Source organism: Dendropsophus ebraccatus, chromosome 8, assembly GCF_027789765.1.
Source record: "Dendropsophus ebraccatus isolate aDenEbr1 chromosome 8, aDenEbr1.pat, whole genome shotgun sequence".
Lineage (NCBI taxonomy): Eukaryota > Metazoa > Chordata > Amphibia > Anura > Hylidae > Dendropsophus > Dendropsophus ebraccatus.
The window spans coordinates 98,322,105-98,334,204 of record NC_091461.1 but is presented as its reverse complement, the minus strand read 5'-3'; the positions used below and the strand labels follow the sequence as shown (position 1 = coordinate 98,334,204).

The 12,100-nt window shown below is 42.7% G+C and overlaps 1 protein-coding gene across 3 annotated transcripts in view; it reads left to right on the top strand.

The window, feature by feature from the left end:
* The window catches only part of LOC138799674 (torsin-1A-interacting protein 2-like), a 30,563-nt gene that overhangs the window by 639 nt on the left and 17,824 nt on the right, over nucleotides 1–12,100 (top strand). For all 3 annotated transcript variants that reach the window (XM_069981170.1, XM_069981169.1, XM_069981168.1), the window contains exons 2-5: nucleotides 7,270–7,293; nucleotides 8,664–8,690; nucleotides 9,635–9,712; nucleotides 11,879–11,932. In XM_069981170.1, the coding sequence (XP_069837271.1) occupies nucleotides 7,270–7,293; nucleotides 8,664–8,690; nucleotides 9,635–9,712; nucleotides 11,879–11,932 (183 nt within the window). The remainder of the gene's footprint in view (nucleotides 1–7,269; nucleotides 7,294–8,663; nucleotides 8,691–9,634; nucleotides 9,713–11,878; nucleotides 11,933–12,100) is intronic.

Below are 12,100 nucleotides of genomic sequence, written 5' to 3'. Positions count from 1 at the left end.
GGAATTTGATGTTACGTATTATCCGGCACATAAACAGTTAAAGGAGAAGTCTGGCTAAAATTATTATTAAAGTATTGTATTGTCCCCCAAAAGTTATACAAATTACCGATATACACTTATTACGGGAAATACTTCTAAAGTGCTTTTTTCCCTGCACTTACTACTGCATCAAGGCTTCACTTCCTGGATAACATGGTGATGTCACTTCCTGGATAACATGGTGATGTCACTTCCTGGATAACATGGTGATGTCACGACCCGTCTCCCAGAGCTGTGCGGGCTGTGGCTGCTGGAGAGGATGATGGCAGAGGGATGCAGCAGCCACAGCCCCCAAAGAGAACAAATTGAGACTCACTGCAAAATACACTAAAGGGGAGATTTATCAAACTTTGTGCAAAGAAGCAGAGAAACTGTTGCCCATAACAACCAATCAGATTCCAGCTTTAATTTTTAAAAAGACCTCTAAAAAATGAAAACTGCAATCTGATTGGTTGCTATTTACTAAACTGGGAAGTTGCCAAGGAAACCACTTGATGCTCAGCAAGTATCACCAGGCCTTATCCATCTCTCTGTGCACAATGTCACATGGGGGCCAGATGTTCTTTATATACATCACCAATCTGAACAGAGTCCCTAGCTGGCCATTCATGTAAATGGGGCCTGGGCCTGTATGTTCACATATATTTCTCTATATCCCATTTTGACAGGATGTGGACATAAACAAAGAAGATGAGACTTATATAGATTAGCTATACCGATATGAGGAGTAGTGGCTAGTTACTGTACCGGATGCTATTTTGTCCATTCCATTGTAGAGTCTATTGACAGAGATGTAAAATCAGCTAAAGTACCATTTTTTTTTTTTTTTAATAAAACGCATTTATTTGTGCCTTCAACGTTAACCATTTATGTACACGGCCTGTGTAGAAGAACCACATTGGAACCCGGGCCTAATACACGACTGATGGGCGCTTCCTCCCGTTCTTCTCATGTGATCACCAGGACCAGTAAAGTGAAACTGCAGCTTCCTCTATGTATATAAATAGGATTCATAGCTGCTGTGTACAGAGCATTGGTCTTCTGAGTGCCTGAAGCTTGAACGTGTATGTCAAGGCTAATGGTGCGTTTACACGGAACCATTATCGTTCGGATTTTCGCAATAACGCATTCGAGCGATAATCGGCTCTTGTAAACACAGCGAACGATCAAGCGATGAGCGAGAAATGGTTCATTGTGATCTTTCAACATGTTCTCAAATCGTCGTTCGTAGAAAATTTCTAAACGGTCCTTCACCGATTCACCCTGTGTGTGAGATAGGCTTAAGCAATGTTAAAACGAACGCAATACCAATTTTTTCAAACAATATATGATTCTGTCTGAATGCTAATAGTTATAAAAAACTCATCATTACTTCGAAATCGTTAATCGTTCAGTTGGGCAAATTATCGCTCTTCGCACCATTAGGCTATGCTCACACTACCTATATTTTCGTAACACTACGGCCGTTGTTGCCGATTGACTAGCGTGATTAATACGAAAATATACGTTACGTTGCCACCTATGGAATACCGGCTGGAGTGTATACACTCCGGCCGGGATCCCTATCGGCTCCGCGAGAAACTGACTTGTCAGTTTTCTGCGGCCGTTATTCATTGAATAGCGGCCACAGAAAACCCTGTTAGTGCTCACAATGGAGCAAACGACTCCAGCCGCACGCTCCATTGTGTGGGGAGTTCTGATGCGGGCGCGCACAGATGCGCCTGCATCAGAACTCAACGGTGCTAAAGATCATCCAGCCGGTACTGCAGTACCAGCCGGGATGACTTTTTCTGAGACCGGCCGTTCCGTGACCCGGCCGATCTCCTGCATCATGTGACCATACCCTTAGAATGTGCAGTTTACCTCAAAATGCCCCAGTTTTGGGATGGGTACTCATGATGTTCGTGCTTTCTATAATCATCACCTAGGTGCTTATCCATGGCAGGTCAGTTTCTCAGCCTCATCTCTACCCTCATCCCATTCACATATCTTTAGAGATGAGCGAACCCAAACATGAACCCAAACATTCGGTATTTGATTAGATTGGGCTGCTGAACTTGGATAAAGCTCTAAGGTTGTCTGTAAAACATGGATACAGCCAATGACTATATCCATGATTTCCACATAGCCTTAGGGCTTTATCCAGCAGCCACCGCTAATCAAATGCCGAACGTTCGGGTTCGGATGGACTCAAGCATCATCGCTCATCTCTACATATCTATTAAAACAATTGTCTACACACTTTGCCATACTGTCACTTAAAAAAAACAAACTAAAAACAAAAACACATGTTTGAGACATGTCAGAAGTTTTTATTTGGTCTGGGTGTTCAGACCATGATCTATTGCTAGAACAAGGAGGGAGAAGTATGCGCTAAATGTGTTCTGTCCCAGCTCTGTGCCATAGGGCAAACTCCCTATTTAAGTCTGTGGGACCATCTTGGTCACCCACACACAACAAGGAAACAAGTGCTCAGCCACCCCTCTGGGTCAAAACTTTACATTTTGGATTTTTTTTTTAAAGCAGCGGTGTCCAAGTGCTGTCCTCCCATCATACCTGGAAAGCCAAAGTCTCATTCCATTCATACCTGGCAGATTTATTGCAGAAATTTTTGCAAAAAATTCCTTACATGCTTCTGCAGCCTGTGCACGACTTTGTACAGCAAATCTACCACATGTGAATGTACTATTATAAGGCTGTGATTTGTGTGCCCCCCCTTAAAGGGGTTATCAAGTGCTACAAAAACATGGTTACTTTCTTTCAGAGACAGCCCCGCTCTTGTCTCCAGTTCAGGTGCGGTTTGCAATTAAGCTCCATTCACTTCAATGGAACTGAGTTACAAATCCCCTCCCAAACTGGGGACAAGAGTCGTGTTGTCTCTGAAAACAAAGTGGCCACATTTTAAGACCACTGGATAACCCCTTTAAACTAATCATTCACTCTGAAAACTAAGCGTTTGTTTTGAGGGATGGGCTATCCGCTCACAGTGGATAAGGTTGTATGCTACCCATAGAGGTCTATAGAGGTTCAAATAAACCCCAGTGTTTATTGTATCTTTCCTTAGTACATGCCAAGTAATGTCCTGATGGGTCCGAATCTCAATGCTGAGACCACGCTGATCCCTAGATTCTATTGGGAGAAGTGTGCAGCAGTGCTCTTCACTACTCTCTTTAGTGCTAATGTTTTCTAATTCCAGTCCTCATGGCCACCAACAGGTCATGTTTCGAGGATTTCTTAAAGGGGTACTCCAGCGTGGGGGCACTTTTGCGCTGGGATCGGGGACGAGGTGGCCAAGGGAAAAGACGTCCACTCACCTCCCCGGTTCCAGTGGCGGGTCCCGCATCGCGGCGCTCTGGTCCCCCATTCCCGGCCGCTTCCGGGTGTCTGACGCGGGCCCAAAACGTGAGTGGCTGAGCGGATCTGAGACGTCACGACCTGATACGCCGCGATGCACGACCCGTCACTGGAACCGGGGAGGTGAGTGGACATCTTTTCCCTCGGCCACCTCGTCCCCGGTCCCAGCGCAAAAGTGCCCCCACGCTGGAGTACCCCTTTAAATATTTTACAGGTAATATAATTATATGCAGTGCATCTGGTATTCTTTTGGTCAGTGGTGTAGCTAGAAATGGCTGGGCCCCATAGCAAACTTTTGATTGGGCCCCCCTCCCGACTGCACCAAGCCGTGAAGTGTAGTTAGAACTGCAGTGCTTTCAGTTAAAGGGACATTTGCAGATCACGGCAGGCCCCCTTGGCCAACTTTTTGCTGCAAATGATGACAGCTCAAGGTGCCCAGGGTATTGCAGGAGCCCCTGCTTTTGGTGAGAATTTAGCTGACAGATTATTGAAGCCAACGCCAGGAATGGATGTGAAAAAAGGAGAAATCTCAGTCTCTCCTTTATGATCTGTTCCCTGTGTCCCCTGTGTATACACAGCCTTTATATGGGATATCTCCAAAACATGACCTGTTGGTGGGCCATGAGGACTGGCAGTGCTGTTCTAATGTTTATTATGCCTAATATACTCTCCTTGTAGGAACATAATTGTCAGACGGATGTCACTGATGTTCTGTCATTGGTGATATCTGAAACTAATGTACAAATCTGACACAGGTTGATATGTGGTACAAAGTTTATCTTTGTTGTGTTTGTAGCTGCATTTTTTTGGGGGGAAATGTGTACAAGAAGTAAATGAAATGTATCCTATTTCAAAACAAAAAAACCCCAAACATTTGACATATTGACTCTCCTAGTGTCAAAAATTTTGTTTAAATTTTTTTTTTTTTTTTGCCCCTTTTTTTTGTCTTCTTTTGCAATAAGTGTATGGTACAAGGACAGGTGCCAGTATTTAGTACAGCTTGTCCCCCTTACAAATCAGTCCTTTCATATCTAAGCAAAAAAATAAAATTGTTATGGGGGATGGGCAGTGAAAAATTCGAATTGACTGGATCAGGAAGGGGTTAACCCCAATGACCTCTGTCATATAGATAAATACCATACATAGGTTAGACCTTTATACATGGCCTTATAGGAAACCTTCCTCTCTTTGTACAGATATAGTGATACACTGGATGTGAGATCATGGTCCTGTCAGTGCAGAGTCTAACAATATAAAGGTTGGCGTTGTGTGTGGGAGGCGGGTGCGGTGGATGAGGCGCTGGTTGTGGAGGCCACAGATAAAAGCGCGGTCTCTTTCTGTCTCTCTTTATCAGTATACGAGCCCCGACTGTGGGTGTGTGACTTGTCCGTCACTACAGTTTATCTTAAAACCAAGAATTGTTGTGTAGTATACATGTAGGATCGGGGTCTTACATAACACAAGAATAGTGTAGTTAGAAATACGTGTGGTGACCATAACGGCAAAGAACGGCAGTATAACCAGCAACAGGCTTTGTTGTGTGGAAATCCTCCAGCCTCCCTGATTGGAAGAGACCATCGCCTATAGGTTATATTAACCTTCAGCTTATCACAGAGAGCTAAAGCGGCCATGTTATTGGTAAAAAAAAAACAACTTTTAATATTGCAGAGACTTGTCAAAAGTGTTGATTGGTCGAGGTGTAAGTGTTCACTATAGCAATGGGGGAGAAGCATATGGTTATGTGCTTCTCTCTCTGGATCCCTCTCACAAGCTCCAATATACGTCCATATCTGATGGAAAAAGCACAAGTGCCAAGACGCGCTCAACCTCCTCCTTTTACTGGATGCTCAGACCCCCATCGATCAAAAGCTTTAACGTGTCTCTGTAACCAATCCAATGGAGAAGGTCCAATAGCAGAGCAGTGCGATTCCAATGGTAGAAGGAGTGGAGGATGCGCGCTGGAAAGTCAGCAGCCCCAAAAGGAAAGTCCAATGGCAGCCTCAGCAAATAATTAAAGGAGAAGTTCGGTCATTTAAAAAATTTCACAGCCGGGAGGGGGGAACATAATAAACAATCACTACTTACCTCTCCCCCTGCCCATGAAGTGGCTGTTCACAAGCTGAGGGGGCTGTCCATCAGCCAGGTCATGACATCAGCAGTGCAGGAAATCCTGGAGCGGCAATCCAGCTCAGCTACAGCCCGGGGAGAGGTGAGCTGTCAGCTGTGAAATGTTTCAAATGGCCGGACTTCCCCTTTAAGTTTCATGGCTTTAATTGCATATCCAAGTACAGACAGCAAGCCACTCTGTAACATGCCAAATATTTTTTTGTAATGATAGGAGCATTTTGTATTGTTCAGGAAGTGAATAAAATAACCTGCAATACGGGGCACAAATGCTACCAAATGTGTAGCGCGGCACCTAGTAAGCAATGAAAGGCCCCTTTAGTCAGCTGATCTGTCGGGGGGTCCTATTGATCTGCTATTGATGGGCTATCCTGTAGTCATCAATATCAGTACCATGAACCGCTAATAGGTCTGGTAGAGCTTGATTTCCTGTTCTTTCTTTTCCTTTCCATCCTTACTATGTAACTATTGTTAGTTTCCAAACCAGTTTTTTTGTCGGCAGCTCTGTACCATACTCCTAGGTCTGTACAAGCTTTGAACCCTTAGGCTTCTGGTGTCAAACTGCAATTTTCCAGCTGTTGCAAAACTAGAAACATAGAAGATTGTCGGTAGAAGAAGACCACTGGGTCCATCTAGTCTGCCCTTTTAGTATTTCCCTTCCTATTATCTTAGTATAGATTATATATATATATATATATATATATATATATATATATATATATATATATATATATATATATTTATTCCAGGCAGATTTACACTCAGTTATTGCAGATTTACCTACCACATCTGCTGGAAGTTTGTTCCAAGCATCTACTACTCTTTCAGCAAAGTAATATTTTCTCATGTTGCTTCTGAAATTCCCATCATGCCTAGAAAGAGTATTGGCTTCGTCTATCCAGGCATGATGGGAATTGTAGTTTTGCAACAGCTGGAGGAGCCGTGAGGTTGACATCCCTGCCCTTTTACCCAGGCAGATTATCTGGCGATTATACAGCAACCCAAACTTTCGCCATGATCTATACTTTCTATCGGCACCTTACTTGCATGTATGTGACTTTTTGATCATTTTTTATGTGACAAAAAATGTGCAATTTAGCACTTTGGCGGATTTTTGCACTTACGCCATTTACCCTGCGAGATCCAGAATGTAATAATTTAATAGTTCGGGCGATTACACACGCGGCGATACCAAATAAGTTTGTTTACTTTTTTTTTTTATTTATAAAATGGGAAAAGGGGGGTGATTCAAACTCTTATTAGGGGAGGGGATTTTTTTAAATTAATAAAAACACACAGTATACATTAACTTTTAGTCCCCCTGGGGGACTTTGTCATACTGCAGTGATCTCCCATAGAGATCACTGCAGTATACTTAATACAGCAATGATCGATCAGATCAGATGAATGGATTGCCGAGCCGGGATCAGCGTCAGTGCAACGCTGAGCCCCGGCCCGGTAGGCAGAAGGGATCTCCCCTCCGCAATCGCATAGCTTTTTAAATAGAAGTAAATTACAAATCTATATAACTTTCTGACACCAGTTGATTTGAAAGAAAAAGGTTTTCGCTGGGGTACCCCTTTAGCGTAGTGCTCTCTGAAGCAGTTGAATGAGGCCTAATTCTCCGTCTGTACACCTTCATCGGCATGAGAACTGCAGGAGAAAATCCTTTTTTAAAAATTTTCACCGTATATAGAATTCTATATAGACTAAAGGTTCTCTGTGTCATTAATATGTCCTCCTGTTTTTTAGGCAATTCCACACCTGTAGAGAAAAGTAAGTATTAATATAAAACCTTTCCTGTGTGGTCGCTCTGCTTTCCTACCTGCCCTAAGCGAATCTTCTATCCTGCTGGCTGCTTATACTTCATCTACTAAACTTCTTTTAAAGGGGTTGTCCCAAACAGCTGAAGCCGCCCCTGGTCCAGTGACAACACCAGGCTCAAGGGTCATTCACGTGTATGGACGGGATTCTACGGACGTGTGAATGACCCCTAAGGGTCCTTTTACATTACAGAGATATTTCATCTTTGGGCAGCTGCAAACACGCTTTTACACAGCTCGAGAAATTGAGGGTCCGGGCTATATGTGTATATCGGTGCTGTCAGTTTCTAGATCAGATGCAGCAATGTATACTTACCATCCATGCTGCTTGTGATCTGGCATCCCGCTCTACCGGCTCTCTCGTCCTGTATCTTCTAGCCTTGCCTCCTCCAGCTGTCAGTCAGTTTGGAGGAGGCAGCGGTGGTGGCCTGAAGATACAGCAGCAGAAGGAGGACAGAAGAGTGGGATGCCGGATCACACAGCAGCGTGGATGGTAAGTATACACTGCTGCTCGAGATCTAGAAACTGACAACATGGATGTATAAATATCTGTGCCATCGGTTGTCTTTTATTGTTATCGGTCACACAAAACCCTGTTTACACAGGGAGATGTTGGTTGATAACCATGAATTTTGAAACCTACGATCAGACATTTTCCCTGTCCGCGGCTGATCGCTGTCACTTTTACACATTTTTACCAACACTCCTGGCTGATAATCCGCTTGCGTAAAAAGCCCTTAAAGGGAACCAATTGTGGTTGGGAGTCTGGACTCAAAATCAGTGTGGAACTCGCTGTATGGTTTTTAGTGCTGATTTTGATGTGGATTTTCATAGGTTTGTTTTAAGTGGGTTATCCAGCGCTACAAAAACATGGCCACTTTCTTCCAGAGACAGCCACACTCTTGTCTCCAGCTTGGGCGGGTTTTGCTACTCAGTTTTATTGGAGTAAATGGAGCCTAATTGCAAACTGCACCTGAACTGGAGACAACAGTCGTGTTGTCTCTGAAAGAAAGTGGCCATGTTTTTGTAGCACTGGATAACCCCTTTAAGCTTGCATTGATTTCAATGTCATCGCTTCTTCTTTCAGTGCTTTTTTGATAGGCAATGGATACTGTGTGGTTTATAGCACAATTTTTGCTTGTGTGAACATACCCTTACACATTCTTTCTATCTTTAACATGGGATTCTTTTTTTTTTGTTTGTTGTGTTTTATGTTCTTTTATACTTTAACATTTTGCGTATACCCTAGCTACTAAATTACAAGCAACTTTACCAATTTTTTCCCTACCTTTTTTTTTTTTTTCTTCCCCCCCCCCCCCCCAGGAACATACGAACTTAGGGGTCGCAAAAGTGAGTACACAAAACAATGTCCGTGTCCGCTTCTTTATTCTACAGAATTGCTGTCTGATAACAGTAGCCTGAAGTGTATATCAAAAGTCCTACAGCACCAGACACAAATGTGTGGAGAAACGCCTTTGTGGAAATAGAAGTGTGACGGATTACTCTCCACTTGATTTTGTAGAGACACGTCTTAAGTTTGGATCAGTCAGAATTTGGGTGTTTAGGCCCTCATGATCCCCAGAACAAGCTGGGAGAAGCACATAACTGAGCGCTTCTTCCCCTGCTCTTTGTGCACACAAGACTGACTCCTTTTGTAAGTCTATCTTAAAGTGACTCTGTACCCACAATCTGACCCCCCAAAACCACTTGTACCTTTGGATAGCTGCTTTTAATCCAAGATCTGTCCTGGGGTCCATTCGGAAGTGATGCAGTTATTGTTCTAAAAAAACAACTTTTAAACTGGCAGCCCTGTGCCCACAGGCACCTGTGCAATGTTCAGACAGGAGAAAATGTTCCAGTGGCATTCCTAATGATTAAGAGGGTGGGGAGGAAGGACGGAGGGGGGGTGCAACGCCCCAGCCATAGACTCCGCTATATAGTAACCCAAATAGAACTCTGTAATCAGACAACAGCTAAAGGGGGAGGGGTTCCTCTTTTTATAGTGTAAGGGCCATTGAAAATTGAGAACTGGATCACACTGTATAGAAATTTATTTATTTTTTTCTTTTTGATTTTCCCACTTGTGCTCTCCAGATCAGTGCAGGCATACAGTATATATATGTTCACCAGATTACTAGGATAAAGCTTATATACAGGACCTGTAGGTTAGACCAGTAAGCTCATGCACTACGACGACAAAAAAGCATCTTGTTTTCACATTTTCTTTGTATTTATTTGTTTCATTCATTGTTTTTGTTTTGTTTTTGTTTTTTTTTAACCACAATTTGTCTTAGTAAATGCACCCCAGCCGTCCTATGACAGTCCATCTGTGAGTACTATCACACAAACCAATCCTCAGACACCTGAACCTGGTAAGAAAGATAATAGTGATTATGTTAAAATCTTTATTAAATAGCTGCATATTACAAGACTGGAGAGATCCCAGGAGCCTTGCAGAACTACAACCCCCATCATGCCATGTCCAATCCAATGCAAACTTTTTTTTTTTTCTTATTCAAAAGCTTTATTTATGCTTATAGTACAATTGGCAAGCTGCTCAAAATATGACGGAACAGATACATAGCGAAAATGAGAAGGAGATGAATCCAGAAAGAGCCATCAGACCCCCAAGACCAATGCCAACTTCTAAGTCTTTGGTTTTTGTAATAGTCAGAAGCACCACTGATCTAACATTACTCCTATAGAGTTCTTACATTATCATACAATAACACTTATAATCTTATATGCTTAGTTGTGTGTTCACATAGTCATCCATCATCATATGTCCGTGTCTTGAATATGTGAACCCCCCTGTGTGGCAGTCTATATTATCAGGTGGGATTACTCGGAGCTCCCAGCTTCATTTTCATTTAAGTAATATAAACACTCTGTTGTCATTCACTTTTTTTTTTATCAAAATGAGCCTCCAGGTATAAATGTAATATAATTTGCTACAGCACCAAAAGGGTAAAACGGTCACTTTTATTCTAAACAACTTCCCTCCATGTGCTGTGTTACTTCAGTGCGGCTACCATTGAAGTGAACGGGAGCTGAGTCGCAGTAACCACTATACAGTGTATGGAGGCTTTCCCTGTACATTGTATTTGCATCCAAGAATTCCACTTTAGACAGCTAATGAGCAGTGGGTGATCAGCTGTTGATGGTCTATCCTGGGGCCATCAGTCCATTTTGGCTGTAAATCCCCTTTTAGGCCACGTTCACACAACATTTTTTTTCAATTACTAATGGCAGTTGTTGCAAATTGCAACACCGGCCACTATTTATTGAAAAAATACATTGCATTGTTTTATATGGAATCCCGGACGGACTGTATACAGCCTGTATACACTCCGGTCGAAGATTCCATGCAGCTGCACAGAAAACTGACAGTGCAGACAATGGGGGAGATTTATCAAAGATGGTGTATAATGAAACTGTCTCAGTTGCCCCTAGCAACCAATCAGATTCCACCTTTCATTTTTCAAAGAGTGTGTGAGGAATGAAAGGTGGAATCTGATTGGTTGCTAGGGGCAACTAAGACAGTTCTATTTTACACCATCTTTGATAAATCTCCCCCAATGTCTCCGGACTTTTCGTTGTCTGCAATGGCTAAGTGGAACGCGGGCACATACGGGTGAAAGGAAATAAATAAAGTTCACAGGCCCATTACTGCAATACCGGCCGGGTTGAACTTCAGACAGCGGTACATTCTGTGACACCGCCTTGTCACAGAACTGCCGCTGTCATACATTGTGTGAACTTAGTCTTAAAGTGTGAGTGTCATTTATATGTCATTTTTCAGAAATAAATATATATATGAATAGTACAAGTGATTTTAAGAATCTCTGTAATAAGTTTCATTAAGCAAAAGTGTTCCCTTTTGTGAAAAAGCAGTTTTCCTACCTCCCCCCTCACTTCAGAAGAAGCAGGACTCCTGTGTCCATTATGTCTATGGAGAAGGGAGGGGGTCGAGGGGGATGAGTGAGAACAGAGAGGAGAAAAGTCATCCCTGCACAGCACAACATCCTGCAAACTTATCCAAGCTCCCAGATAAGCAGTGACCTTTCTGAAAATTCAGCACTTTAGGTGCCCAGACAGTCTGTAAACTGTACAGCTGCTTGTCTCCTCTTCCTTCTCACTCATCCCCCTCGACCCCTTCCTGCTCCATAGGTTATAATGGACTCAGCAAAACCATCTTCACTTGCTTTTCTGTAATGAAGACGGCTTTGCCTGATAATGCACAGATAAGAAGCGAGGGGGGGGGGGAGAAGCTGTAAAACGGCTTTTTTGCCTAATAAAACGTATTACGAAGTTTATTAAAATCACTTGTACTATAGATTTCTGCAAAGAAAATAAATAAATAACAAATTGACTGTTACACAGTAACAATCAGATTATTAGTAATGCAGAAATCCAGGCGTTGTGTTGGAAGATGTTCTTCATTGTGGATACCTACAGTCTGTACTCATCACTGTACATACTACCCAAAAGTAATGTGATGGATGTGCTTTCTCTGACCTTTCTTCTCTTCTGTACAGTAAGTGAAGATATTTCTGGCTTTGTCCGTCCAGAAATCAAGAGCACCGCTAAAGGTAATTTCCATACTCCATACTCTCCATACTATTTATTTTTATGTCCTCGTGGGAATCTGTCAGCTGTAATTCACATTCCAAACTGCTGACACTGTTAAATATCCAGACAAGGAAACACAGGGTACCTTACCTATATCCAGGATGTACAGTCATGCTTTTATTTTCTGG